A 25844-nucleotide genomic window follows, 5' to 3' on the forward strand; every position below is an offset into this window, starting at 1 on the left:
TTATCTCAGCTCACTGGTCACGATAACAACTCCCAACCATAGCACGCGCTCCAGCAGGTATATCTCACTGGTCATCCCCAAAGCCAACACCTATTTTGGCCGCCTTTCCTTCCAGTTCTCTGCTGCCAGTGACTGGAACGAATTGCAAAAATTGCTGAAGCTGGAGACTTATATTTCCCTCACTTACTTTAAACATCATTTAACCGATCGCTGCAGCTGTAAATAGTCCATCTGTAAATAGCCCACCCAATCTACCTACCTCATCCTCATATTGTTTTGATTTACTTTTCTGCTCTTTTGCACACCAGAATCTCTACTTGTACATCATCATCTGCTCATCTATCACTCCAATGTTAATCTGCTAAATTGTAATTACTTCGCTACTATGGCCTATTTATTGCCTTACCTCCTCACGCCATTTGCACACACTGTATATAGACTCTTTTTTTTCTATTGTGTTATTGACTGTACGATTGTTTATTCCATTTGTAACTCTGTGTTGTTGTTTGTGTCGCACTGCTTTGCTTTATCTTGGCCAGGTCGCAGTTGTAAATGAGAAGTTGTTCTCAACTAGCTTACCTGGTGAAATAAAAAATCGCCACGATTCTCCTCACCCTGACCACTCCTCTGATTGAGAGGTAATTATAATTGACCTTTGTGTTGAAAATAAAAATGCTATTGCAACCTCTTTGAAATAAGGAATTGAGACAAACTCAAGACAATTTTCAGGTGTTTAATACCAAGGATGCCATCAGCTGAGTGCATACATTTAGAAAGATCACAACACATCTTATACTCTTCCCTTGAAGGCGTCACCTACCCAGCTATACATTTTATGACCCCAATGACTTTCCCCTTCTTTCCCCTGTGGAATATCCATGGTCCTCTTTGTTTAGCTATCCATCTTCTGGGCCTGACCCTGATCTCTGATCCTAGGCAATTTCCTCTTATGTGATTAGGTTCTGGTTTCCTAAATTAGCATACACAAAGTTTCATGTCAACTCAATTAATACTCACTGTAATCATTCACTAAACAGGATAAAAAACAAACTACAGTTGAACTTGAAACATGTTACATTTGACCAGATTCCATCTGATTTTTAGTTACACAATATAAAACATTTTCTATTTCCTTTGTAGAAGAATCTTATGTGTTACCCCTAAATGTTTGACATCGTCCTCATCGATTCTTCCATGTCTCTTTATCTTCAGGGGGCGACGCAAGGCCCTGATGCAATGCCGGGCTACCAGCATGTCCGCAGGCTTGCCAGGGCCTTGGTGGGGGTGAGGAACTGTCAGGGGCTGTCGGACCGCAGGGTAGATGGTCTGGTGGCGCTGTGGCTGGCGCTTGATCTACCCTGCCCGACACCAGGAGAGGATCGTTCAGGGGCGGTTCAAGGCAACGAATGGGAAGTCGTCCATTATCCTAGGAAAAGACTCTCTCCAACGGTATGTTGTTAGTGTTCATGTCCTCCACCTTACTATTATATTGCCTGCCTTTACATTAAATGCATATGAAGGTCAGGCGATGGATATCATTATTTTCAATGTTCTCTAATTATTTATCTCCTCTGTTTCAGTTGCCTTCTCGGACTCAACTCGGGCCCTGCAAATTGGCCAGGCACCAGCCGTTTGGTGGAGGCAATTTGCAGTCAGCTCTGCCAAATCCATCCCAAAAAGAGCAGGTGGGCGCTCATTCTGGCAGACTACGTGGCCATCAGGGAGGAGGTGCTGAACAGCCCAAGGTTGATGGCCCAGACCAACCTTCAGCTCTTTGAGCTGAATCAAAGGACCATCAGTCAGTGGTAAGACATTAACTTATGGAAGACTTGTTACATAAACCAATGTGACTAATGACAATCTGAGTGACAGCTTGTGTTTGTTTTCTCTCCCTGTTTCAGGTACTCCCGGCGTCAGGAGAGGATGGTGCCGCAGCAAGAATTGGGGCTCGCTGCTGCCCCCAGCGTCACCGCCCAGCCCCTCCCTGCAGCCAAGCCCCTCCACTACCAGCGGGAGGGTAGCAAGACACCCTTCCCTTTCCCTAATCCGGTCCCACGCCAGACCACCCAGCAAGGAGGGCCTGCCCATTCTGCCAGCCCACCTGGAGCAACAACCCCCCTGCACATCCTGGCCCCTCCCAACCTCCTCCAGTGCCAAGGACAATGGCTTGGAGGAGGAAGAGGATGGCGGAGGATACAGAGGAGGGGACAGCCGGAAAGAGAAGGCGACGTGAGCAGTACATCTGCGCCAAATGCGGGTTGCGGGAGACAGGGCACAGCCGCTTCGGCAGCGTGGCGTTCTGCTCTGTTGCTGCGGGGGGGTAAGATTGTGGCCGGCGGAAATTAAGGACGCTAAGAGGCAAGGTGAAGAAAACTGAGCCACTGGCTGGGTGGTCGGATGTTTTTTGTTGTTGTAAATAGCTCACTGTCCCCCTCTACCTGGACCGAGACCTTGAGCGCAGTGAAGAGGCTTGTGTGTGTTGAGGACCCTCAGAGCTATATTGTCTGTAGTCTATAAGACTACTGGTAGGGTAACCCATGGTAGGCAGTTCTGAGGCGAGACACCAGACTAACATCGGTCCGTTCCCAAGCAAAATGCACGTTTTATTAGCACATTAACATTTTATTTAGATAGTGAAATAAAAGTACTGTATAGCAAAAACAGACAGGATCGTGATGAACCTGTAAAAAAAAGGGATAGACATTAAAATATACATATACAAATCAAACATGATTTATCGATACATCTTCAAGTGAAAACTCAACTTCTTGGTAGAGCTAATGTTTTTTTCTACAGCAGTAGCTATAACACATAGGTAAAACAATATAAGGCATGAATAGCTTACCTTATGCAAGTATAGACATTTCCGTCCACAGGTCAGTGGCCCAGATGCACTTTCTTCAAACTGCTCTTGATGGTGTAATGCCAATGTTATACATACACCAGGCCATCCGATTTGACACATTGAACTCAATCAGAGAAGTAGTTGGTGAACCAGGCGAAGCAATCATTTGAGAAACCAAGGCTATTGAGTCTGCCGATAAGGATGTGGTGATTGACAGAGTCGAAAGCCTTGGCTAGGTCAATGAATACGGCAGCACAGTATTGTTTCTTATCGATGGCGGTTACGATATCGTTGAGCGTGGCTGAGATGCACCCATGACCAGCTCTGAAACCAGATTGCATAGTGGATAAGGTGCGGTGGGATTCGAAATGGTCGGTAATCTGTTTGTTGACTTGGCTTTCGAAGACCTTAGAAAGGCAGGGTAGGATAGGATAGATATAGGTCTGTAGCAGTAGGGGTCAAGAGTGTCCCCTCCTTTTAAGAGGGGGATGACAGCAGCTGCTTTCCATTCTTTTGGAATCTCAGACGACAAGAAGGAGAGGTTGAACAGGCTAGTAATAGGGGTTGCAACAATTTCGGCAGATAATTTTAGAAAGAAAGGGTCCAGATTGTCTAGCCCGGCTGATTTGTAGGGGTCCAGATTTTGCAGCTCTTTCAGAACATTAGCTGACTGGATTTGGGAGAAGGAGAAATGGGGAAGGCTTGGGCGAGTAGCTGTGGGGGGTGCAGTGCTGTTGACTGCAGTAGGGGTAGCCAGGTGGAAAGCATGGCCAACCGTAGAAAAATGCTTATTGAAATTCTCAATTATAGTGGATTTATCAGAGATGACAGAGTTTCCTATCCTCAGTGCAGTGGGCAGCTGGGAGGAGGTGTTCTTATTCTCCATGGACTTTACAGTGTCCCAGAACTTTTTTGAGTTTGTGTTGCAGGAAGCAAATTTCTGCTTGAAAAAGCCAACCTTGGCTTTTCTAACTGCCTGTGTATATTGGTTTCTAACTTTCCTGAAAAGTTGCATATCACGGGGGCTGTTCGATGCTAATGCAGAACGCCACAGGATGTTTTTGTGTTGGTTAAGGGCAGTCAGGTCTGGAGAGAACCAAGGGCTATATCTGTTCCTGGTTCTAAATTTCTTGAATGGGGCATGCTTATTTAAGATGGTGAGGAAGGCATTTAAAAAAATAACCAGGCATCCTCTACTGACGGGATGAGGTCAATATCCTTCCGGGATACCCGGGCCAGGTGGATTAGAAAGGCTTGCTCACTGAAATTACAGAACTATATTACAGAACATATTACAGAACTATTTACGACGACCCTCCAACTCCTTCCTTCGCCTCCTGTGGTCCTTGGCACCCGAGGCCCAGGGCCTTTCTTCTCCTCCAACCACTCCACAGCAGTTTTTCCTCCTCCTGCTGCCTCACAGAAGTGCTCTCCCCTGTACTGGCTGTGGGCAAATTCTTTTCTTTTAGGCTTGCCACATACCTTGCAGGGGAAAGCAACAGGAAACCTCCTCTTCGTCACAGGTCCATGACCAGCCTGTGCATTTCTCTTCCTCAAATCTGTGTACCTGGTCAAGGGGAGGCCTTTTGTGAGGGTGGAAGTGGCAGCAACTCTAGCAATAGAGGGTTTGCTTGTTGGTGGGTGCCGCTTATCTTTCCTCCTGACCCCCTTGTTGATTCTAGATGGAGCTGGCTTCAGTTTCTTGTCTACAGAGGGAAACACAGGTAGTGGCTTATTATAACACATTACACAAAGGGAAATTGATTGTTTTTCTTTTCATTAACTTAAGTTTTATTGATTATTTATTGTTTGGATAGTTTCTTTTTGTAAGTTGAACAAAATGTATGGGATAAAGACCTCACCTTTGGGGAACCGCCAGTTCAGAACTGGAGGCCACCATTGTGACGACCCTCCAACTCTGTCTGCTGTATTTTCTTTCTTCGCTCTTGTTCCTTATTAGGACGCCAGTGGGCGGAGTTGGAAGGGTCGTCAGCTAGATGGGAAACACCTGGGCTCAGGTGTGTCCCAGGATAAAGACACCTCTTCCACAGTCATTGGAGAGACTCTCTCCATGCAGACACCTTGTTTTTGGTTGGGCTAGTTATGGTATCTAAAAAATATATATTTTTGATACTCCTTGTCTCCACGTTGTCTCCCTTTTGTTGCGAACTCTGAGCCGGTTCGTAACACCATGGACGGCTACATTTCAGGTGTGGAGGTGGGTCCTTGTATTTCCCAGCATGCCGCTGGGCTCTCTCCTCTCTTTCCCTCGGCTGCCTTTTTATTCTTATCAAGTCCAGTTGGGCCTTGTGTGCTTTCTTCCTCTTCCTCCTCCGATCCTTTTTCAAAATATATTGTTGGAAAGCACGCATTCTTGTCCCAGGCAAGGTGTTGAGCTGCCTTATCCAGCCTATGTAGCTGTGAGAATTAGAATTAGCAGATACACTGAAAAGGGTGGATAACAAATATTCAGATATATTACATATGTTAAAACAAGTTACCTTCTTTGTTTACGGTCTGTAGAGTTGTAGACTGCATCGATAATATTTCTATAGCCTGGCCTATTGAAAACTGTATCCATCTTGAGTAATAGTTCTTTGCAAACTCACTCTCCCAAACTTCAACAAGTGAAGGTGCGCAGCAACCAATCAGATTAGTGGGCATCACTGGGGAGGCTGGGGGTGATTGACTCCCTGCTGTCACCTATAGTATCTGCTGGTCATCTCAAATGTCTCAGTAGAACTTGCCTGTTTTTTATGTGCTACAACTCTGCAAACAGTGTGTTTATTGAACTTTAAAGAGAGTGTATGACAACAAATCTAAATGAATTCCAAGGGAGAAAAAGTGCTTATATTCAATTATTTATTTCACAGGAAATGTCACGTGTGAAACAACCCAGCATAATAACCACATACTTTGTTACAAGTTAAGAATTTTAAATGAGCTAAAGGTACAAACAATGTCATAAAAAAACAAAACAACAAAGAACATATGTACAAGAACTACTTTACACGTCAGTCAGTCAGAGTTTACTGGCCTTGGCTAGCACCATGCTGGGCCCTCATGATTGCCAGCCACTCCTCAACAGTTTGGCCACCAGAGGTAGCGGCACAGAATCTCACAGTACCATACATACTGTGTCCAAATTCAGAAGTTTTAGGCTTGCCACATTTAGAGCACTTACAGCCTTCGTATGGCTTGTGCGCTCTGACTGTAATGCCAGACTCAAGCTTCTTCCTCCTTCTCCATTCGGTGGTCCTGGAGACCTTGGGTCCAGCAGGAGGAGGGGGAAGAGGAGTGGAGGTCGAGGGCAGCTCTTGGGAGACTGGCGTTGTAGGGAGGGAGGTGGTAGGCAGACTGGGTGGCGGTAGAGGTGGCAGTGGCTGACTAGTGGCTGCTCTGCCACGCTGTGTAGCCTGTCCCGTTCTGTCCTCTGGCAGCTGGTAGGTGCTGCTGGTTGATGGGCCTGGCAGCGGTGAAGTGCTCCTGACTGCAGCGTGGAAGGAGCCTGACTCTTCCCTCTCTGCAGTCATGCTGTCCTGGGTCTGGTGCAGGGCCACTCTCTCCATAGAGGATATCCGTTTGTTGTACCTGTGTGAAAAACATGGAATATGTTAATTGTTATCAGGAACACTGTCAACCAGTGAACTACACATAAAATATACCAACATATTTTTAAAAACTTACCACTGTGTCAAGGTCAGCTTGTTGACCTCAAACAGTTGCAGCCTTGTGTGGGTTTTCAGGTTTGGGCTGCCCAGCACCATGGTCCTGATCCTCCTGTAGTCCCCCAGGATAGCACCCCACCTGTTGACCCGGTTACCAAGAACCGTCTTGCCAGCAGGGTGCTTGTGGCACAGCTCCACAAAAATGGCCTCCACTGTCCTGCTGGTGTTGGGCCACTGAGCAGGTCCAGAGCCTTGGCCAAGCAGGGAGCTGAAGGTAGATTAAGTTAACAAAAGGAAACATCACGTTAATGAGAAATACACTCATGTCTTTATGTGTGTAGTGAGTTTAGAACAATGTGTAGTACGCACCGCTTCATACTCTCTTCCCCCTTCACGGTGGAGGTCTTTGAATTTTTAAAGTGCCCCTGCAGGACTCGGTCCCGGAACCTCTCTGGGTAGGAGACTGCCGCCTTGTCTCTTTCCGGGAGATTTCCCCAGAGAGCCATGATCTCCTCTATTTGCCTGTTAGAGATCCATGGCCCCTCCAGCAGCCTCACCAGACTCTTGGCCAGGAGGACCACGTGCTGGTATCCACTAACCCCATCAGGTCCTATGTACTCCTGGAAATAGAAGAGTCATAGGGAAGGGTTGGAGTAATAGTCAGATTAATTGTCATGAATGGAAAGAAACTTGAGAGTGAGCTGTTAGGATGTGGATAGTCACTTACGTCATCGTCCAGGTCCTGACTGGCAGCTGGTGTAGTGTCCACCTCCATAGTGTCATCAGGGGGTGTGACGACAGGTACCTGGGATGGGTTGGGTTGAGTGGGCTTAGTGAGCGGTGGAGTGGCCTTCCTGAGTGGAGGTACTGGTGGGAGACTGTCATCGAGTGCGGGCAAGGACATGGTGGGGTCATCCTCCTCCTCAAGCTCTCCCAGGTCCTCCTACTCTCCCTCTCCTCCCTCAAATACATCAGGTGTCCCGTCTGGGACATCTGGGTCCTTACCGAGGTTGGACTCCAGCCTCTGGTCACCATGGGTCTGGGAGAAGAGGTACTCGACCCCAATGAGTTCCCCTTAAACAGAGAGGCAACAAAAAAAGAGAGTAGTACATAAACAGACTGCACATGTTTTAGTGTGTGTGTATATAATTGTATAATTTAGAAATACATACCAGTGTACTTTGCAGGCCTTGTGTGATCCTTCACAAGACTGCAGCCCAGGAGCTTCTGGCTCAGCTCATTGATGGCGTACTGGGCTACACCATCATAGCAGTGCAGGGTCTGCTTCTCCCCCCCCCTCCGCTGCGGCACGGTCCTCATTCCACCTAACCAACCCTTCAAGGAGGTAGGCCTGAAAGTGCTCGGCACACGCACTTGTTCCTATAAATGACAACAAGAAATAAGAACTCTTCACATACACACAGTTGTTAACACAACACGACGTAACAACATGACCCAGTTTAACATTTAACATACCAGGAATGAAGCGGTTGAAGATTCCAGGGAGGTGGACCCACGTGAGCAGCGCAACACAGGCAGGATGACCCCTCCCTCGGTCACGTCCTTGCCCTTGTTGGTGTAGATGCTGACATCAGGGGGGTCCTGAATGCAGACCAGGTGGTGTCTCTGGGTCTGCCAGATGGCCTGCATTCGGTCACGGTCCAGGAGCCGGATGCCCATGGTGTCTGTGGCATCCATGAAGGTGTCCAGGAGCTCCCCGATGAGACGCTCGGTCTCCTCCGCCCCGCGCGTGCGTCGACGACAGTGCCGAGCCATCTCCTTCAGGCTGATCCTCTTCATCAGTTGTGTGTCGCTGAGCCCCGTGATGTGGCTCTCCTTGAGCTCACCTCGCTTGGCCTCCCGCAGGCGCTCCACATCATCTGCACACCACACCAACATGCAGGAGGAGAGCCGCTGCATAAAGAGAGCATAGAGAGGATGGCTCTCTGTGGTCACTCCCCGAGCAAAACGACGGATGAAGTGCCACACATCCAGCCGGACGATGAGTTCATCCCACTGGCTGAACATGGCTGCCGTCTTCCCCTTTCCCATCAGGGCGCAGCAGTCCCGGTTGACATACAGCAGCTTGGGAGGTGCCACTCCAGCTCTACCGAAGGAGGAGAAGAGGGTGAGGAGTGTGTGGATGGGGGTTCTAGAAACACTTTGATAAAGGAAGGAGGGGCTTGGGGAGAGGGTGAGGAGTGTGTGGATGGGGGTTCTAGAAACACTTTGATAAAGGAAGGAGGGGCTTGGGGAGAGGGTGAGGAGTGTGTGGATGGGGGTTCTAGAAACACTTTGATAAAGGAAGGAGGGGCTTGGGGAGAGGGTGAGGAGTGTGTGGATGGGGGTTCTAGAAACACTTTGATAAAGGAAGGAGGGGCTTGGGGAGAGGGTGAGGAGTGTGTGGATGGGGGTTCTAGAAACACTTTGATAAAGGAAGGAGGGGCTTGGGGAGAGGGTGAGGAGTGTGTGGATGGGGGTTCTAGAAACACTTTGATAAAGGAAGGAGGGGCTTGGGGAGAGGGTGAGGAGTGTGTGGATTGGGGTTCTAGTTCTTCGACCCACTCTTGCTGCTCCTTTGGGAGGGTCTGCTTCCATCCCTCAGGGAGAAGCACCTGCAACAGAGCAGAGAATCAATCAATAATGGCAAGCAAAATGGATGCAAAAATGAGAAATTCTACAATGATTGCTAAGCCCGGCTAGGAGGTGTTTTAACAGTTTTACCACTTACCTTACACTTTAAAGTGGTATCCTGTTAATGTTAACAACAATAGATAGTTATTAGGGGAAAGGTCATTTCATATGTATATTCTTCTCAACAGAAATAAACAAAGTGCCATAACAGAGTACAGTACCTTGGTCAAAACCCACGCAGATAGACAGCAACTCCTGATCTGATGGCTCGGCAGCTAAGAAACACAGACAAACATAATGACACAGTTATATTGTCAATTGCTACACTGTTTGATTTACTATTTGATTGACTTAGATGACTACAGAATATATATTTACATGGATTAGGAGGCTCTACAGCTGTTGCTGTGTCCCTGCGCTGGAAATAGACCTTGAAGTGGCCCATTGAGGTCCCCGGCTTTACTTGGTATTTCCTAAAGCAGGCCATGTAGCTGTATTGAGATAAAGGAAATAAACAAGTCCCAAACAGGCCAAAAAGAGCTTAAAGAGATTTTTACAATGGTCATTACAATGTAAGGTCACTATACCTCTTCCTTTCCTTGTCTTTGGCCTCATAAAGGTCTTTGTAGGTAAGGGACTTGTGGTTCCCAAAGCCAACAAGGCACGAGTCCTCCTGGTCAGGTCGGGGGGGCAAGGTCCCATCCCGTACCCTGCGTTCCTCCACTGCCTTCTGGACCTCAGGAAACAGGTTAGTATACCTGTCCGGATGGTTGGGAAAATGTTATAAATTGTATTGTGATTCTGACTGATTTCATGTTTATGTCATTTTTTTATAAGAAATTACAACTATTTAAGGAAAAGAGTACCAGTCAAACTGGTCCTTGTTGGCCATTTCAGGAGACATGTCTGTGTCCCCCATCTCCCTCTCTTGCTGGTGAGAAGCCAAGACCATGACGGCATAGCCGACATTGTGGCTTAGCAGCCACTTGAAGGTTTGACCACGGTATTTGCCGAACTGGATGGCCCTCTCACTGTCCACCAGTCGGCTATCATCCGGGTCACCCCCTCTGGCTACCACACAAGCCTTTGCCTTCACTTGTCGTGGCTTCAGCACCCGGACTACACCTGTACACTCTTCCTCCTGGATGGTCCTGGCAACCCTGGCAGCCTCTTCAGATGCCCTCAGGGTGAGGGCACCAGAGGGCTCCAACCGGAAAGCAGGGGTGTAGACATAATCCATTCTTCCTTTCATTAAGAGAGGTTATTCACACACATACGTTGTTATTTGTTGACAGCAATACACAGTGGACCACATTGCTACCCTGCTTACAGTAGAGCCTATACAGCGTTAAATGTCAATTTGATTCTACATATGTTTGCTAGCTGCCCCATACAGCGTTAAATGTCCATTTCTTTCTACATATAACGTTAGCTAGCTGGCAAGTGTGCGTTGTAGTACACTAAGTTAACACTGCACGTGAACTACATTGGCTGAATATCTAAATATATAACGTTCACTATCAATTATTATCGCCCTTTATTACACATTATTAGCTAGCGACAGGACTCGTTTTCAAGAAAATCGACGACTGAAACTCACATTAATTCACCTAAATACACAACTGTGTTCTGAAACCTGCCATGAAATATAGCTAACCTTACCTTTACGACCACGATTGAAACTCACATTAATTCATCTAAATACCCAAACGTTTGTTGAAATCCGTGATGACAACAAAATCAACAACTGAAACTCACCTTAATTCACCTAAATACACAATTGTGTTCCGAAATCCGTGATGAAATATAGCTAACGTTACCTTTCCAACTATCTTTCTCACAAGTACTCGGAATGATGCAGAACTAACTATAGAATTTCTCCGTGGATTTTGGGGGAGGCGGGACATGAATAACAGATAAGAATCCCATTGGTGGCGTAATTTGCAATTTCACCAATCAGTCTCTGCAACCAAAAGTGCAACAAATGCAACTAGCCAATGAGGTTAGCCAAAGATTTGAAACAGAAAAGCAACAGAAAGCAAAGAAGATTCCCTGGCTCAGATTGCACGAGGAGGAGGCTGAAACGCTGGTCACCCACATCTGCGACCAACTTTTTCAGAAAGTATGGTCCTAGAACACCATTTATCATTTCTGTGCACTTTGAAGTGGGTAGCAGCAGTGGAGTCTGAGAAAGCAGCTCTACATGCTTCTCCAATGTGATCGCATGCCAGCATGGAACAGTGTTCAGCGATGGTGGCCTCAGCCTTTTTTGCAGAGTCAATTTTTTTTAACCATAAATGGCAGCTTGTTTTGGGTGGAACTGTTATAAGGCTTTGCCTTTTGAGTATGTTTTTGAGTTGTCGTGTTTTTTTACATCGCTAAGTTTGGCGTAGAAATCAGCCTTACAATACAGGCAGTATGCCCGTGTATCATCTCCAATAAACGGCTTCAACCAGCCTTTGAATTCAGGGTTTGATTCCCACTCCTTTCTGTATTTTTGAGTGTACAGTTTAGACTGAGACATGATGAGCTAGCCAGCTAGATGTTTAGCTTATGTCACAGATAGGCACACACACAGTGGACAAGGTGAGTAAGTGACTGAGGCTGTGTGAGTCAAATGCAGTAATTTATTTTAGACAAAGAACATTTTACATTTATATCAGCCAGCGGTGGCTTCCCGCATGCTTGATTCATTTGCAGTCTGGAAGCGGAGGGGTGAACATCTCCTGCTCTGACTGCAGCTGGGGGGGACTGCTGCGTGAGGACTGGGCCGCCTGTGAGTGCTTTGGGATGGGGCTCACGGCAGCACCCGCTGCTCGTTGAGAAGAGTAAGAACGATATGTGCTTTCAAGTCAGTCTCCAAATAACAACAGAAAAGGTCGCTAGATTTGTTGCTAGTCGATTTTTTGAAAATATGTCATTAGAGGGGTCTGAATACTCGCTAAATATAGCGACTGAGTCGCTAAGTTGGCAACACTGAGTATCAGCTCTGTTCAGATAAAATGTACGTGTTGCACCGACCAAACTGCAGCTAAAAACTGTCTAATAGCTCTAAACTTGAGTGAAACACACATGTAGCACAGACCAACTGCCGCTAACTGTCTCCTAGCAGCTCGGTTTTCAGAGTAAAACACATGTTGCGCTGGCAGTAGTCAGTAAAGTCCGCCAGCTACTGATAATAGCCAATACCGCTCTGTTGAAAATGTAAAACAGGTGATGCACCGATCCACCGGGTGTACATACTGTCCATAAACCACTAAAAGTGGTATAACTTAAAGTTACTGAAGCTAGCTAGCTATTTAGCTCTTGCTCGATGCTCACATTTGCATCTGACTGTGCAAATCGTGCAGTAACATTAAGCCTACTCTACAATGCTAGCTAGCTGTAATGTTGCTCAACACTTTTAATTTGCACACAAAGTTAACCAATAACAGTGAACTTACCTGGAATTCTAATTAAGTATAGAAATGAAGTAATTCTGTGGTTCTGTGAATGACTTCTGATGTTCGGCAGATCCACGCTCTCGATCTGTCCACTCTTTCCATTCACCAGACACTTGACAATGGTGGAAAAATCTAAATTTAACCAACATTAGTGGGCATGGTCATGCTGTTTTGCTCCAATATAATTGAATCTGTATTTTTGCTCCCACTCCAGCGGCCACTGGTAATAATTACACTCTAAAATGATTTCATTTCACTACTTGAGAGGAAAATAAATTTAACTCCAGAAAAAAACACTCCAGTTTTTACTGTGTGCTAGCTAACATCAAGTAATTTAGGTACCGGTGTTGTGCCGAAAATCCCCCTGCCAGAATCCCCCCCACCCCCTTCTAATTTCCTTAATTTTGTGGCTCGAGTCAAATACTTTCTGTGACACACATCAGAGTCAAATACTTTCTATAGAACAAACTTCACGTCAGGATAGGCAACCAAAACGAATAATGAATGTATGTGTGTTATATTAAACATAGAGGAGGGAGTAAAATGTTGGCAAGCAATAAACATTTCAGAACAACTATGAATTATTATCCTTACACTTTCAAAAATACTAGTTGAATAAGACATTGGAGATGTGACGATTTTTGGCAAAGAGATTTATTTATAGACTAATACAAAAATCAGTAGCGGATTTAGGTACAGGCGACATGGGCAGCCGCCCAGGGGCATCTTGCCGGGGGCGATAAGGGGCGCTCCCGGGTGTGGGCGGGGCGGGCGCTGAAGGGGGGGTTCGCCCAGGGCGCCATACAAGCTAGAACCGCAACATACACTTGAAACAAATAGCCAAACCGAAAACTGCAGACAAAAATGCTTTCTGCTACTAAGATCAGTGAAATGTTCGCTAAACTGACAAAGGAGTGGAGAGCAGAAACGACAACTAGCAATCAAGTCACAGCAATTAAGAACGCGAAGGGGGGGATTCTGGCAGAGGGGAGATTTTCAGCACAACACCTGTGCCGAAGCAAATGCTACGTATGTTTTACAGGTATAACATATACCTTATGTATTTCACCGAAAATCCCTCATATTTATTATAATACATTTTTTTAAGGTTATTTTGAGATGTGTTACACTACTTTTAAGAGTGAACTATTGTATTGTATTTATTTTCTAAATTGTGTTAATGCTGTGAGGTCATCAACGGGAGCCATGCACATGTTCGCAAATGTCCACAAATGTACAAAAAAAGACAATTGAAAATTATATCGTAATTGATTTAGTGTTGCACTACTGTTTTTAGGAATCTATATATTAGTGTTAACCTCTCTAGGGTATGTGGGACGCTAGCGGTCCAATTTGGCATAGTGTTTAATATCTTAACAATGTGGAGTAATTATAGGAACCGGGGCCAGGACCGGGGCAGGAACCGGGGCTTGGTCAGTTGGGGGCAGAGGCCGAGGGAGCGATCGGGGGACCTGTAGGGCTACGGCTTTTGCAGTGACAGAAATAAATAGGTTAAATGAATGAATGAATAAATAAAATAAATGCAAGCATGAATGGACAGACATATTACAAATGTAGATAACAGTGATTCAGTTAATAGTTCATACATGCAGTGACTCTCCTCTAAACCCAGATGACTCTTACCAATACATTTCCTTGGGCTGACGATAGCGACAAATTTAACACACTTTAATATGTCAGCAAACTTTAACTGAATACTTATCAAAACGTATCAAATTTCCTATGTCAATTAATAGTGACGTAAAATACATGTGTCTATGTCAGCAGCAGCTTTGACCAGCTCTGCGTCCGCTAGATCTGTTGGTGGCAGTGCTGGTCGAGGGAAAGACACCCCTATTTCTTCATCTTCGCCTGCAGTTCACCTGGGCGAGAGAGCGCCTTGAAAGAAACGCAGAGATCGCAGGACCAAGAAGCCTTTGAAAACAAAACATAGCAAATATTTCAGCATTTCCAACTGTGTGGAACAAGTAGAATTATATTTTCCTTTAAGATGATATGTAACATTTACGTAGCCGCACTCTTGGGCCGGGTGGTGCTGGCTGCGGCGGGCCTGGTCACAGCAGCTACCCCCTCCTAGTCTCTGCGCTGAATGTAGTCAATCAAGGCGGCCATCGCACTCCCAAGATAACGGGGTGTCTGCGTCCTCATGCTCCTGACATATCTGTGTGAGACACAGCAGAGGGAACATTTGAGATGAACATAGAAAACACAAAAGACGCACGCCCATTACTTTATCCTGTCCGCACCCATAGCCTCATACAGGCCCTGCAGCGTGTCCCACTTGTACTTCCCGATGCCAACAAGGGCCTTGCCCTCCTGGCCTGAAATCAGCACGGGAACCAATTAACTGTCAGAGCAAAAGAGTTACATCTTACATACAATGAGGAGAATTAAACAAACTCACCTGGCTGGGAGGACTTTAGCTACCTCGTGCTTCCGGTTGAACCTGACCATCTCAGCGAAGGCCGGATAGGCGCACGAGTAGCAAGTCAAGGGGTCCTTGTTGGCTCATCAGGGGATGCTGGGAAACGCTGCGCTCTCGCTCCCTCTCCTTCTGATGCACTGTTACCACGTGCACCATGTAGCCCACGTAGTTCTCCATCATCCACTTGAAGGTCTGACCCCGGTACTTGCTGAACTGAACAATGCACCGGCTCAGGATGACCGAATCTGCACCGTGTTCACCTCCCTCGGAGACGACGCAGGCTCGAGCCTCTGCCTCCACTTCCTCCCACTTCTTAGTCCTCACAGGAGGGCCCTGAGCACCAAAAGCAGGGGGGCCGTCAGTGGCCACTTTTACTGCCTTGGGTGTGACGTTGAGGACCAACTCCTGTGAGGGCGTGAAACGGAACCTCCCGCCGCTTTGGCAACCCGCATTTGGCGCAGACGTACTGCTCACGTTGCCTTCTCTACCCGGCTGTCACCTCCTCTGTGTCCTCTGCCATCCTCTTCCTCCTCCAAGCCGTTGTCCTTGGCACTGGAGGAGGTGAAGAGCAGGCCGTCTGTGGTCCTTGGGCTTCGGAGGGGCTGGGAAGTGCGGGGGGTTGTTGCTCCAGGTGGGCTGGCAGAATGAGTGCTTAGGCGGGCTCTCCTTGCTGGGTGGTCTGGTGTGGGACCGGGGGGGGGGGGGGGGGGGGGGTGCGGCGTAGGGAAGGGTGCCTTTATACCCTCCCGCTGGAAGTGGAGGGGCTTGGCGGTGACGCTGGGGGCAACAGCGAGCCCCAATCCCTGCTTCAGCACCATCCTCTCCCTCTCTTTCTGACGCCGGGAGTACCTGAAACAGGTAGAGAAAACAAACACAAGCTGTCACTCAGATTGTCATTAGTCACATTGGTTTATGTAACAAGTCTTCCATAAGTTAATGTCTTACCACTGACTGATGGTCCTTTTATTCAGCTCAAAGAGCTGAATGTTGGTCTGGGCCATCAACCTCAGGCTGTTCAGCACTGCCTCCCGGATGGCCACGTAGTCTGCCAGAATGAGCGCCCACCTGCTCTTTTTGACACCGGCAGACTGCGTGGCGCTGGGATGGATTTGGCAGAGCTGACTGCAAATTGCCTCCACCAAACGGCTGGTGCCTGGCCAATTTGCAGGGCCCGAGTTGAGTCCGAGAAGGCAACTGAAACAGAGGAGATAATTAGAGAACATTGAAAAATAATGATAGCCATCGCCTGACCTTCATATGCATTTAATGTAAAGGCAGGCAATATAACAGTAAGGTGGAGGACATGAACAACATACCGTTGGAGAGAGTCTTTTCCTAAGATAATGGATGACTTCCCCTTAGTTGCCTTGAACCGCCCCTGAACGATCCTCTCCTGGTGTCGGGCAGGGTAGATCAAGCGTTGCTTGTCATAGTCTGGCAGCGCCAGCCACAGTGGCACCAGACTGTCTACCCTGCGGTCCGACAGCCCCTGACGGTTCCTCACCACCACCAAGGCCCTGACAAGCCTGCGGACATGCTGGTAGCCCAGCATTTTTTGTATTTATTTATTTCACCTTTATTTAACCAGGTAGGCAAGTTGAGAACAAGTTCTCATTTACAATTGCGACCTGGCCAAGATAAAGCAAAGCAGTTCGACAACATACAAAAACACAGAGTTACACATGGAGTAAAACAACATACAATCAATAATACAGTAGAAAAATAAGTCTATATACAATGTGAGCAAATGAGGTGAGATAAGGGAGGTAAAGGCAAAAAAGGCCATGGTGGCAGAGTAAATAAAGTATAGCAAGTAAAACACTGGAATAGTAGATTTGTTATTTGAAGAAAGTTCAAAGTTAAAATATAAATAATATGGTGCAAAGGAGCAAAATAAATAAAATAAATAAAGTAGGGGAAGAGGTAGTAGTTTGGGCTAAATTATAGATGGACTATGTACAGGTGCAGTGATCTGGGAGCTGCTCTGATAGCTGGTGCTTAAAGCTAGTGAGGGAGATAAGTGTTTCCAGTTTCAGAGATTTTTGTAGTTCGTTCCAGTCATTGGCAGCAGAGAACTGGAAGGAGAGACGACCAAAGGAAGAGTTGGCTTTAGGGGTGACCAGAGAGATATACCTGCTGGAGTGCGTGCTACAGGTGGGTGCTGCTATGGTGACCAGTGAGCGGAGATAAGGGGGGACTTTACCTAGCAGGGTCTTGTAGATGACCTGGAGCCAATGTATTTGGCGACGATTATGAAGCGAAGGCCAGCCAACGAGAGGGTACAGGTCGCAGTGGTGGGTTGTATATGGGGCTTTGGTGACAAAACGGATGGCACTGTGATAGACTGCATCCAGTTTATTGAGTAGGGTATTGGAGGCTATTTTGTAAATGACATCGCCGAAGTCGAGGATTGGTAGGATGGTCAGTTTTACGAGGGTAAGTTTGGCAGCATGAGTGAAGGATGCTTTGTTGCGAAATAGGAAGCCAATTCTAGATTTAACTTTGGATTGGAGATGATTGATGTGAGTCTAGAAGGAGAGTTTACAGTCTAACCAGACACCTAGGTATTTGTAGTTGTCCACAAATTCTAAGTCAGAACCGTCCAGAGAAGTGATGCTGGACAGGCGGGTTGGTGCAGGCAGCGATCAGTTGAAGAGCATGCATTTAGTTTTACTTGTATTTAGGAGCAGTTGGAGACCACGGAAGGAGTTGTATGGCATTGAAGCTCATCTGGAGGGTTGTTAACAGTGTCCAAAGAAGGGCCAGAAGTATACAGAATGGTGTCGTCTGCGTAGAGGTGGATCAGAGATTCACCAGCAGCAAGAGCGACATCATTGATGTATACAGAGAAAAGAGTTGGCCCAAGAATTGAACCCCATAGAGACTGCCAGAGGTCCGGACAGCAGGCCCTCCGATTTGACACATTGAACTCTATCAGAGAAGTAGTTGGTGAACCAGGCGACGCAATCGTTTGAGAAACCAAGGCTACTGAGTCTGCCGATGAGGATGTGGTGATTAAGAGTCAAACGCTTTGGCCAGGTCAATGAATATGGCAGCACAGTATTGTTTCTTATCGATGGCGGTTCCGATGTCGTTTAGGACCTTGAGCGTGGCTGAGGTGCACCCATGACCAGCTCTGAAACCAGATTGCATAGCGGAGAGGGTGCGGTGGGATTCGAAATGGTCGGTAATCTGTTTGTTGACTTGGCTTTCAAAGACCTTAGAAAGGCAGGTAGGATGGATATAGGTCTGTAGCAATTTGGGTCAAGAGTGTCACCTCCTTTGAAGAGGGGGATGATAGCAGCTGCTTTCCAATCTTTTGGAATCTCAGATGACACGAAGGAGAGGTTGAACAGGCTAGTAATAGGGGTTGCAACAATTTCGGCAGATCATTTTAGAAAGAAAGGGTCCAGATTGTCAAGCCCAGCTGATTTGTAGGGGTCCAGATTTTGCAGCTCTTTCAGAACATCAGCTGAATGGATTTGGGAGAAGGAGAAATGGGGGAGGCTTGGGCGAGTAGCTGTGGGGGGTGCAGTGCTGTTGAATGCAGTAGGGGTATTTAGGTGGAAAGCATGGCCAGTCATAGAAAAATGCTTATTGAAATTCTCAATTATAGTGGGCTTATCGGTGGTGACAGAGTTTCCTATCCTCAGTGCAGTGGGCAGCTGGGAGGAGGTGTTCTTATTCTCCATGGACTTTACAATGTCCCAGAACTTTTTTGAGTTTGTGTTGCAGGAAGCAAATTTCTGTTTGAAAAAGCTAGCCTTGGCTTTTCTAACTGCCTGTGTATATTGGTTTCTAACTTCCCTGAAAAACTGCATATCGCGGGGGCAGTTCGATGCTAATGCAGAACGCCACAGGATATTTTTGTGTTGGTTAAAGGCAGTCAGGTCTGGGGAGAACCAAGGGCTATATCTGTTCCTGGTTATAAATTTCTTGAAAGGGGCATGCTTATTTAAGATGGTGAGGAAGGCATTTAAAAAAAATAACCAGGCATCCTCTACTGACGGGATGAGGTCAATATCCTTCCAGGATACCATGGCCAGGTCGATTAGAAAGGCTTGCTCGTTGAAATGTTTCAGGGAGCGTTTGACAGTGATGAGTGGAGGTCGTTTGACCGCTGACCCATTACGGGTGCAGGCAATGAGGCAGTGATCGCTGAGATCTTGGTTGAAAACAGCAGAGGTGTATTTAGAGGGCACGTTGGTTAGGATGATATCAATGAGGGTGCCAGTGTTTGCGGCTTTGGGGTTGTACCTGGTGGATTCATTAATAATTTGTGTGAGATTGAGGGCATCAAGCTTGGATTGTAGGATGGCTGGGGTGTTAAGCATGTCCCAGTTTAGGTCACCTAGTAGCACGAGCTCTGAAGATAGATGGGGGGCAATCAGTTCACATATGGTGTCCAGAGCACAGCTGGGGGCAGAGGGTGGTCTATAGCAGGCGGCAACGGTGAGAGACTTGTTTTTAGAGAGGTGGATTTTTAAAAGTAGAAGTTCAAATTGTTTGGGTACAGACCTGGAAAGCAGGACAGAACTCTGCAGGCTATCTCTGCAGTAGATTGCAACACCGCCCCCTTTGGTCGTTCTATCTTGTCTGAAAACTTTGTAGTTAGGGATGAAGATTTCAGAGTTTTTGGTGGACTTCCTAAACCAAGATTCAGACACAGCTAGGACATCCGGGTTGGCAGAGTGTGCTAAAGCAGTGAATAAAGCAAACTTAGGGAGGAGGCTTCTAATGTTAACATGCATGAAACCAAGGCTATTACGGTTACAGAAATCATCAAAAGAGAGCGCCTGGGGAGTAGGAGTGGAGCCAGGCACTGCAGGGCCTGGATTCACCTCGAGGGTACGACTAAAAGCTATAAGAATTGGTCGTCTGTGACGTCCAGAATAGAGAGAAAAAGGAGCATGTTTCTGGGGGCGATAAAATAGCTTCAAGGTATAATGTACAGACAAAGGTATGGTGGGATGTGAGTACAGAGGAGGTAAACCTAGGCATTTAGTGATGATGAGAGAGATATTGTCTCTAGAAACATCATTGAAACCAGAAGATGTCATAGCATGTGTGGGTGGAGGAACTGAGAGGTTGGATAAGGTATAATGAGCAGGGCTAGAGGCTCTACAGTGAAATAAGCCAATAAACACTAACCAGAACAGCAATGGACAAGGCATATTGACATTAACCTCTACGGGCCACGGGGGCAGTATTGAGAATTTTGAAAAAAATATGTGCCCATTTTTAACTGCCTCCTACACCAACTCAGAAGCTAGGATATGCATATTATTAACACATTCGGATAGAAAACACTCTGAATTTTCTAAAACAGTTTGAATGGTGTCTGTAAGTATAACAAAACTCATATTGCAGGCAGAAACCTGAGAAAAATAGATAAAAAAAAATGAGAATTTTGTGGCTGTACTATTTAGTGTCATTGTTTTAAAGATACCACAGTGAGAAAGGATTCAGTTCGCAACTCCTACTGCTTCCACTAGATGTCAACGATCTTTAGAAAGTTGTTTGAAGCATCTGTGATAAATACACACCGAATTAGAAAGCTTACAAGTTGACACGTCATCACTTCATTTTTTGCGCCTGCGCATGAATCTGAGAAGAGTGCCTTTGTCATTATCGTTTATTCTAGACACTTGATAGGTTGTGTGAAAATATTACTGATGTTTACTGATGTTTCACGTTAAAAATGGAACAAAAGATTAGTGCTAAACAACGTTTGACATGTTTAAACAAACGTAAATAGATTATTTACTAGGTTTTCTTTAGTTTTTCGACGTGACTTTACACTGCCCACCTCATTTTGTGGGAGCCTACTGAACGCTAACTATTTGGACATAAATTATGAACTTTGTCAAAAGAAACCACATTTGTTCTGGACCTGGGATCTCTGGCAGCGCCTTCTGATGGAGATAATCAAAGGTAAGGGGATATTTAGAATGTTATTATCGATATTAGATGATGCTAATGCTAACGGTATAGCTTAGCTTAGCTTAGCATATAGCTTATTGTTGTTAGCATAGTACCCAGTTTATACAAAATGTGATTTCCCAGTAAAGTTATTTTGAGATCTGGCCCTTCGGTAGCAATTACGAGATGATAATATATTATTCTTTGAATGACAATATTATAATTTACCAATGTTTTCGAATAGTAATTCCGTGATTTGTAATGCTGGATTCACTGGGTGCATTCGAGCCGAAAAAAATTCTGAATTTCACCGCGACTGTAAATGCTGTTTTTGGATATAAATATGAACTTGATGGAACTAAAAATGCATGTATTGTATAACATAATGTCCTATGAGTGTCATCTGATGCAGATTGTCAAAGGTAAGTGCATAATTCTAGCTAGTTTTCTGTCTGTTGATGCCCTTCTTTGAATTGGCTAAACATTACACGCAGCTATTGTCAATGTACTCTCCTCACATAACCTAACTTTATGCATTCTCCGTAATGCCTCTGAAAATCGGACAGCGTGGTTAGATTTAGGAGATATATCTTTCAAATGGAGGAAAATAGTTGATTATTTGATTTTTTGAAATGATTACTCTTGCAGTTTTGAATTCCCCGCCATGGTCACATGACAATGAATCCCAATACCGGGATAAGATCGGGATAAGATCCTCAACAGGTTAAGGAGAGGCATGCTTAGCCGAGTGATCAAAGGGTCCAGTGAGATTCAGACAGCTAGCCGAGCCATAGCCGGGTAGCAAGCTGGTGGAAGATGGAGGGAGGTCTGTTTTTAGCCACCTCGTGCGTTTCCGTCTGTGGATTAGTGGGGTTCCGTGTGGAAGGGGGGACCAGTCCAAGTTGGCAAAATAGTTAGTTATAGTGGCCCAAGAAAAGTTATTCAGATCGCAGCCGATAAGACAGCTAACTATTAGCGGGCCCCAGAATGGGCGATCAGGTTACGTCGCGACGGAGGGGCCAGTTGGATAACTCCCTCGGGCAGATAACGTCGGTGGTCCAGTCGTGAAGGCCAGATGGGCCTCCGCATCGGCAGTAAAACGGGTCCGGATAGGTGATTGTAGCCCAGGAGACACTTCAGCTGGCTAGCTCAGGAAAAGCCCACGAGTGGCTGACGGAACCCTTCAGCTGGCTAGCTCCGGAATAATGTGTGTTAATTCCGGGACCGACGTTGCCAATAGTCACTCAGGTAGCAAGATCCAGGTGTAAATGTCCAGAGCATGCGGTAGAAATCCGGGGAAAGGAGAGAGAATAGGACCGGTATGCTCTGGTCTGAGTCGCGCTGTACAAAGACTGGCGATAGCTTTTCGAGCTAATGGATATCTGATGACCGCTAACCGTGGCTAGCTGAACTCCAACGTTAGCCAGTGAAAATGGCTAACCTCTGGCTAGCTTCTGTTGTGGATTTCAGATTTGAGGTAAATAATACTTTCTTTTTTAAATTGGTGAGGCAGGTTGCAGGAGAGTGCTTTGAGGTTGAGTTTTTAGAAGAAAAAAATGTAAAAAGATATGCGAAGAAAAAATATGTAAATATATATATACACGGGACACGACAAGAGGAGGGTAAAGGACGTCTGAACTGCTACGCCATCTTGGATTAACATTAGCATTGCATCAGGGACTTGAGTCTCCCCCTGAAGACAAAGAGACATGAAAGAATCGATGAGGACGTTGTCACACATAAGATGTTTCTACAAAGGAAATAATGTTATTTTACATTGTGTAACTGATAATCACACTGATGGATTCATTTAAAATTAAACAAGGTTTTAAAAAAATTAATAATCCTGTTTGTTTACTGAATGATTACTGTGAGTATTAACCTTTTCAAGTCCCCCCCCCCCCTTAGTTTCAATTTCCGCCTGAAGACTGTAATAAATATATTCTTTATGTCTCTTAATACTAATGCGATATTGCCTAAACACTGCCAGTAACCTTACACAATCATTATACCAAGCTAACATCTTGCAGAACAGTTAATCCTAACCACCCACACACACACACACAATGCCTGGTTGTGGGGCCGCTCAAGGACAGGTGTACGGGAGGGGCTGGTAGCAGAAACTGTCCTAACTGTAGCATAAAAACAGGCACTGTCCTTGGGTGTCTGACTCTCGGGTACACACATGAAGATAAGCTAGAAGTAGTGTAGGCTGAGTAGACTCGACACACACACACACACACACACATCCCTGAGGGCTGGGTTTCAAGAACAAAGAACACTGTCAAGAGCCAATGAGAAGTCGACATTAGTCGGGGACGGGACCGCCCTCAACACTCATCGACCAGTCAGCTGAGAGGATCAACCAGACTCAACCTACGTCATATTGTTGTCATACCCTGTACAAAATGCCTATGTACTCTATATTCGGGGCTCTCTTCTGCTGTCTCCTTAAGAGGTGACAGAACGAGTCCGTGCACGCTATGCCAAATATCTTTGTATCTTAATAAAGCTGCCTTACGATAATTGAATCCACCCTGTCCGGCGTCTTGACTTGGTCTCCTTCTCAAGTAACTGTTCATCAACAAAACTTGGTAGCAGAGGATGGTTTCATACTTCTGAATTCGGTCCATAGATGGTTGATGTGAGAGGGAACAAGTCCAGGACAATCTCGTGAGGACGGGTGACCTGTCCGCAGGAGCCATCGGCGATTCTGCTTGCCCCGGGAAACTGATTAACGAGCTCGACTAAAAAAGGTAAGCAGAGCCTGTTAAAACGAAATCTGCAGATTGTATTATAGTCTTATCCAAATTTTGATCAGTAGTACTGGGTGTGAGTATGAATTGTTGTTAAATTTAATGCAAATTGTATTACTCTGTTAAGGCTGATTACAAAGATATTTGACTGGATAGACCGATCCTGTGTGGATCTGAGCGCCTGTGTGGCATAATAGTGAAGATATTGAGAGCCTGTGTGGCGATCCTGTGTGGGTCAAAGAGTCTGTGTGACTCTTCCCGGTTAAAACTGATAGCCTGTGTGGCACAACATTGATAGTGACGACTGCTAACTAGAGAAGGCCTCCTGAACTGGCTGACCAGGAGGGAACACTCAGCATAAGCGGGTCGGTTAAAGTAGATATAACTCAAACAATAATAATCCTGTTAAAATTATTTAGTTTCGTCCCGGATCTCTGGAATTTATTCTGGTTCCGGTTTAAGACTTCATTTAGGGAATGATTGGAGTAGCAAGTAGCTAGATAAGCCGATTTTGGTCGGAAGTCCCGAAATTTTATTGTGATAACGTGTTTAGTTTCGTCCCGGACATCTAGAAATAGTTCCGGTTTAAGACTTTGTTTAGGGAGGGATTCGTGCGCCTCCAGAGCGCCTGGAATCTGTTTCCGGCCCTGTTTTGAGAGCGTTTTGTTTGTACGTACCCCGAAGGCGCAAAGCGATACCAATAGTTTGGGTTTCAGCCCGGGTGTGCGATCTGTCTGTCTATAGAACTGAGTAAGGGTTTGATGTGTAAGTACCGAGGAGGACCTAAATAACATTGAACACCAAATTGAGGTAATCACCGGGGAGTTGGTATTGACCGGGTTAATGTTTTAGCCTATTCAGAATATTAGTCCTAATATTTTAAAATAACTTTGTTTACGAGGGTGGGGCACCAGAGGTAAGACAAGACTGTGCCGGCACCGTGAATACATCGTTGGTCTTGACCAACGACGGGCTAAGTATACAAAGGATAGTGGGTAATAAATAAATAAATATGGCGTCTATTCCGCCGACTAAACTTAAATTCAGTGAATATTTGGAACAAAAAATAAGAGAGAGGGCAGGAGGAGAGGAACAGTATAAAGCAATTAGAAAAGTGTGGGAGGAAGTGAAACTGACATGGACACAGGCGGGCTATTTTAGCGGGGGAGCCCCCACTAAAAGCCAGCTGTTAGTGATGGAAGAAGGGTTGAAGGAGGCAGTGCAGAAAGGAATAGCAGGGGAAGTGGAAGGCAACAAGAGGCATATGTTTAAGAAACAAGGAACTAAGAACAGAGAAAAGGCAGAAGCAGAATTGAGAATAGGAGTTTGGGCTATAGAGGAGTAGATTACACAGACATGGGAGCAGATAACGTGGTGGGAGAAAAAGGTACCTGTTAGTAATGGTAGACAGGTTCTCTAGGTGGGTAGAGGCAATACCAACGGCACGGGAAGATGCCAAATCAGTCATCAAATGGCTGCAAAGAGACCTCATACCTAGGTATGGGGTTCCGAGACAAATCCGTTCCGGTAACGGATCCCATTTCAGCAATAAACACCTGAGACAGGTGGAGGAAAGGTTTGGAATTGTGCACAAATTCGGGTCAGCGTACAGGCCACAATCTCAGGGCCTAGCGGAACGTGCAAATCAAACTCTTAAGGCTAAGATTGCTAAGGTATGTGCAGGTTCGAAGCTAACCTGGGTGGAAGCCCTACCACTGGCACTGATGGCCATGAGGGCCTCGCCAGGGGCGGGGACCCATCTCTCTCCCCATGAGATAATGACGGGGAGAGTCATGCCTGGCCCACCAAGGGAGGGAGGTCATATGCCCCCTCTTGATGTGCTGAGAATTGGAATGTCTGACTATGGGAGAAAACTGACGGAACTTTCTGTAGCTCTCTCTGCGCAGGTCCGGAAGGTCCAAGAGGGGGAGCTGTCGGGAGACTCGCTACCACTGAAGGTAAAAGTTGGGGACTGGGTGAGGGTCAAAGTCCACAAGAGAAAGTGGCTAGAACCCAGGGGGACTGGACCGTACGAAGTGAAGGAAGTTACTTCACACTCTGTCCAGGTCAAAGGTAAATCAGGCGCGCCTTGGCACCACCTTACACACTGCACTCCGGCCCCAACCCCTT

General features: G+C 46.1%; 4 protein-coding genes across 9 annotated transcripts; 1 reads left to right on the forward strand and 3 right to left on the reverse strand.

The window, feature by feature from the left end:
- The first annotated feature begins 542 nt into the window (after window positions 1–542).
- LOC115147896 (uncharacterized) lies at window positions 543–2346 on the forward strand. Its single transcript, XM_029690155.1, has 4 exons — window positions 543–638; window positions 1213–1449; window positions 1581–1805; window positions 1902–2346. Exons 2-4 carry the CDS (start codon window positions 1322–1324, stop codon window positions 2344–2346), a joined length of 798 nt encoding a protein of 265 aa, XP_029546015.1. The 5' UTR covers window positions 543–638; window positions 1213–1321.
- A 3347-nt stretch (window positions 2347–5693) lies between these two features.
- On the reverse strand, window positions 5694–7448 carry LOC115147580 (uncharacterized). The gene is made up of 4 exons (XM_029689838.1): window positions 7241–7448; window positions 6883–7133; window positions 6533–6781; window positions 5694–6436 (listed from the first exon to the last, which is right to left on the reverse strand). Exons 1-4 carry the CDS (start codon window positions 7415–7417, stop codon window positions 5875–5877), a joined length of 1239 nt encoding a protein of 412 aa, XP_029545698.1. The 5' UTR covers window positions 7418–7448; the 3' UTR covers window positions 5694–5874.
- On the reverse strand, window positions 7429–9185 carry LOC115147578 (uncharacterized). The gene is made up of 3 exons (XM_029689837.1): window positions 7990–9185; window positions 7686–7893; window positions 7429–7587 (listed from the first exon to the last, which is right to left on the reverse strand). The coding sequence occupies exons 1-3, from the start codon at window positions 9109–9111 to the stop codon at window positions 7457–7459; spliced, it is 1461 nt and encodes a 486-aa protein (XP_029545697.1). The 5' UTR covers window positions 9112–9185; the 3' UTR covers window positions 7429–7456.
- Window positions 9105–11049, reverse strand: LOC115147581 (uncharacterized). Of its 6 annotated transcripts, XM_029689841.1 has the most exons (6): window positions 10906–11047; window positions 10014–10388; window positions 9735–9905; window positions 9526–9638; window positions 9369–9422; window positions 9105–9128 (listed from the first exon to the last, which is right to left on the reverse strand). In XM_029689841.1, exons 2-6 carry the CDS (start codon window positions 10385–10387, stop codon window positions 9115–9117), a joined length of 726 nt encoding a protein of 241 aa, XP_029545701.1. In that variant the 5' UTR covers window position 10388; window positions 10906–11047; the 3' UTR covers window positions 9105–9114. The 6 variants fall into 6 exon arrangements, with proteins under 6 accessions (XP_029545701.1, XP_029545700.1, XP_029545699.1 ...); XM_029689840.1 differs by lacking the exon at window positions 9105–9128 and having other exon boundaries at window positions 9272–9422; window positions 9526–9620; window positions 10906–11049; XM_029689839.1 differs by lacking the exon at window positions 9105–9128 and having other exon boundaries at window positions 9272–9422.
- Between the last annotated feature and the right edge of the window lie 14795 nt (window positions 11050–25844).

This window comes from Salmo trutta, chromosome 14 (assembly GCF_901001165.1).
Source record: "Salmo trutta chromosome 14, fSalTru1.1, whole genome shotgun sequence".
Taxonomy (NCBI): domain Eukaryota; kingdom Metazoa; phylum Chordata; class Actinopteri; order Salmoniformes; family Salmonidae; genus Salmo; species Salmo trutta.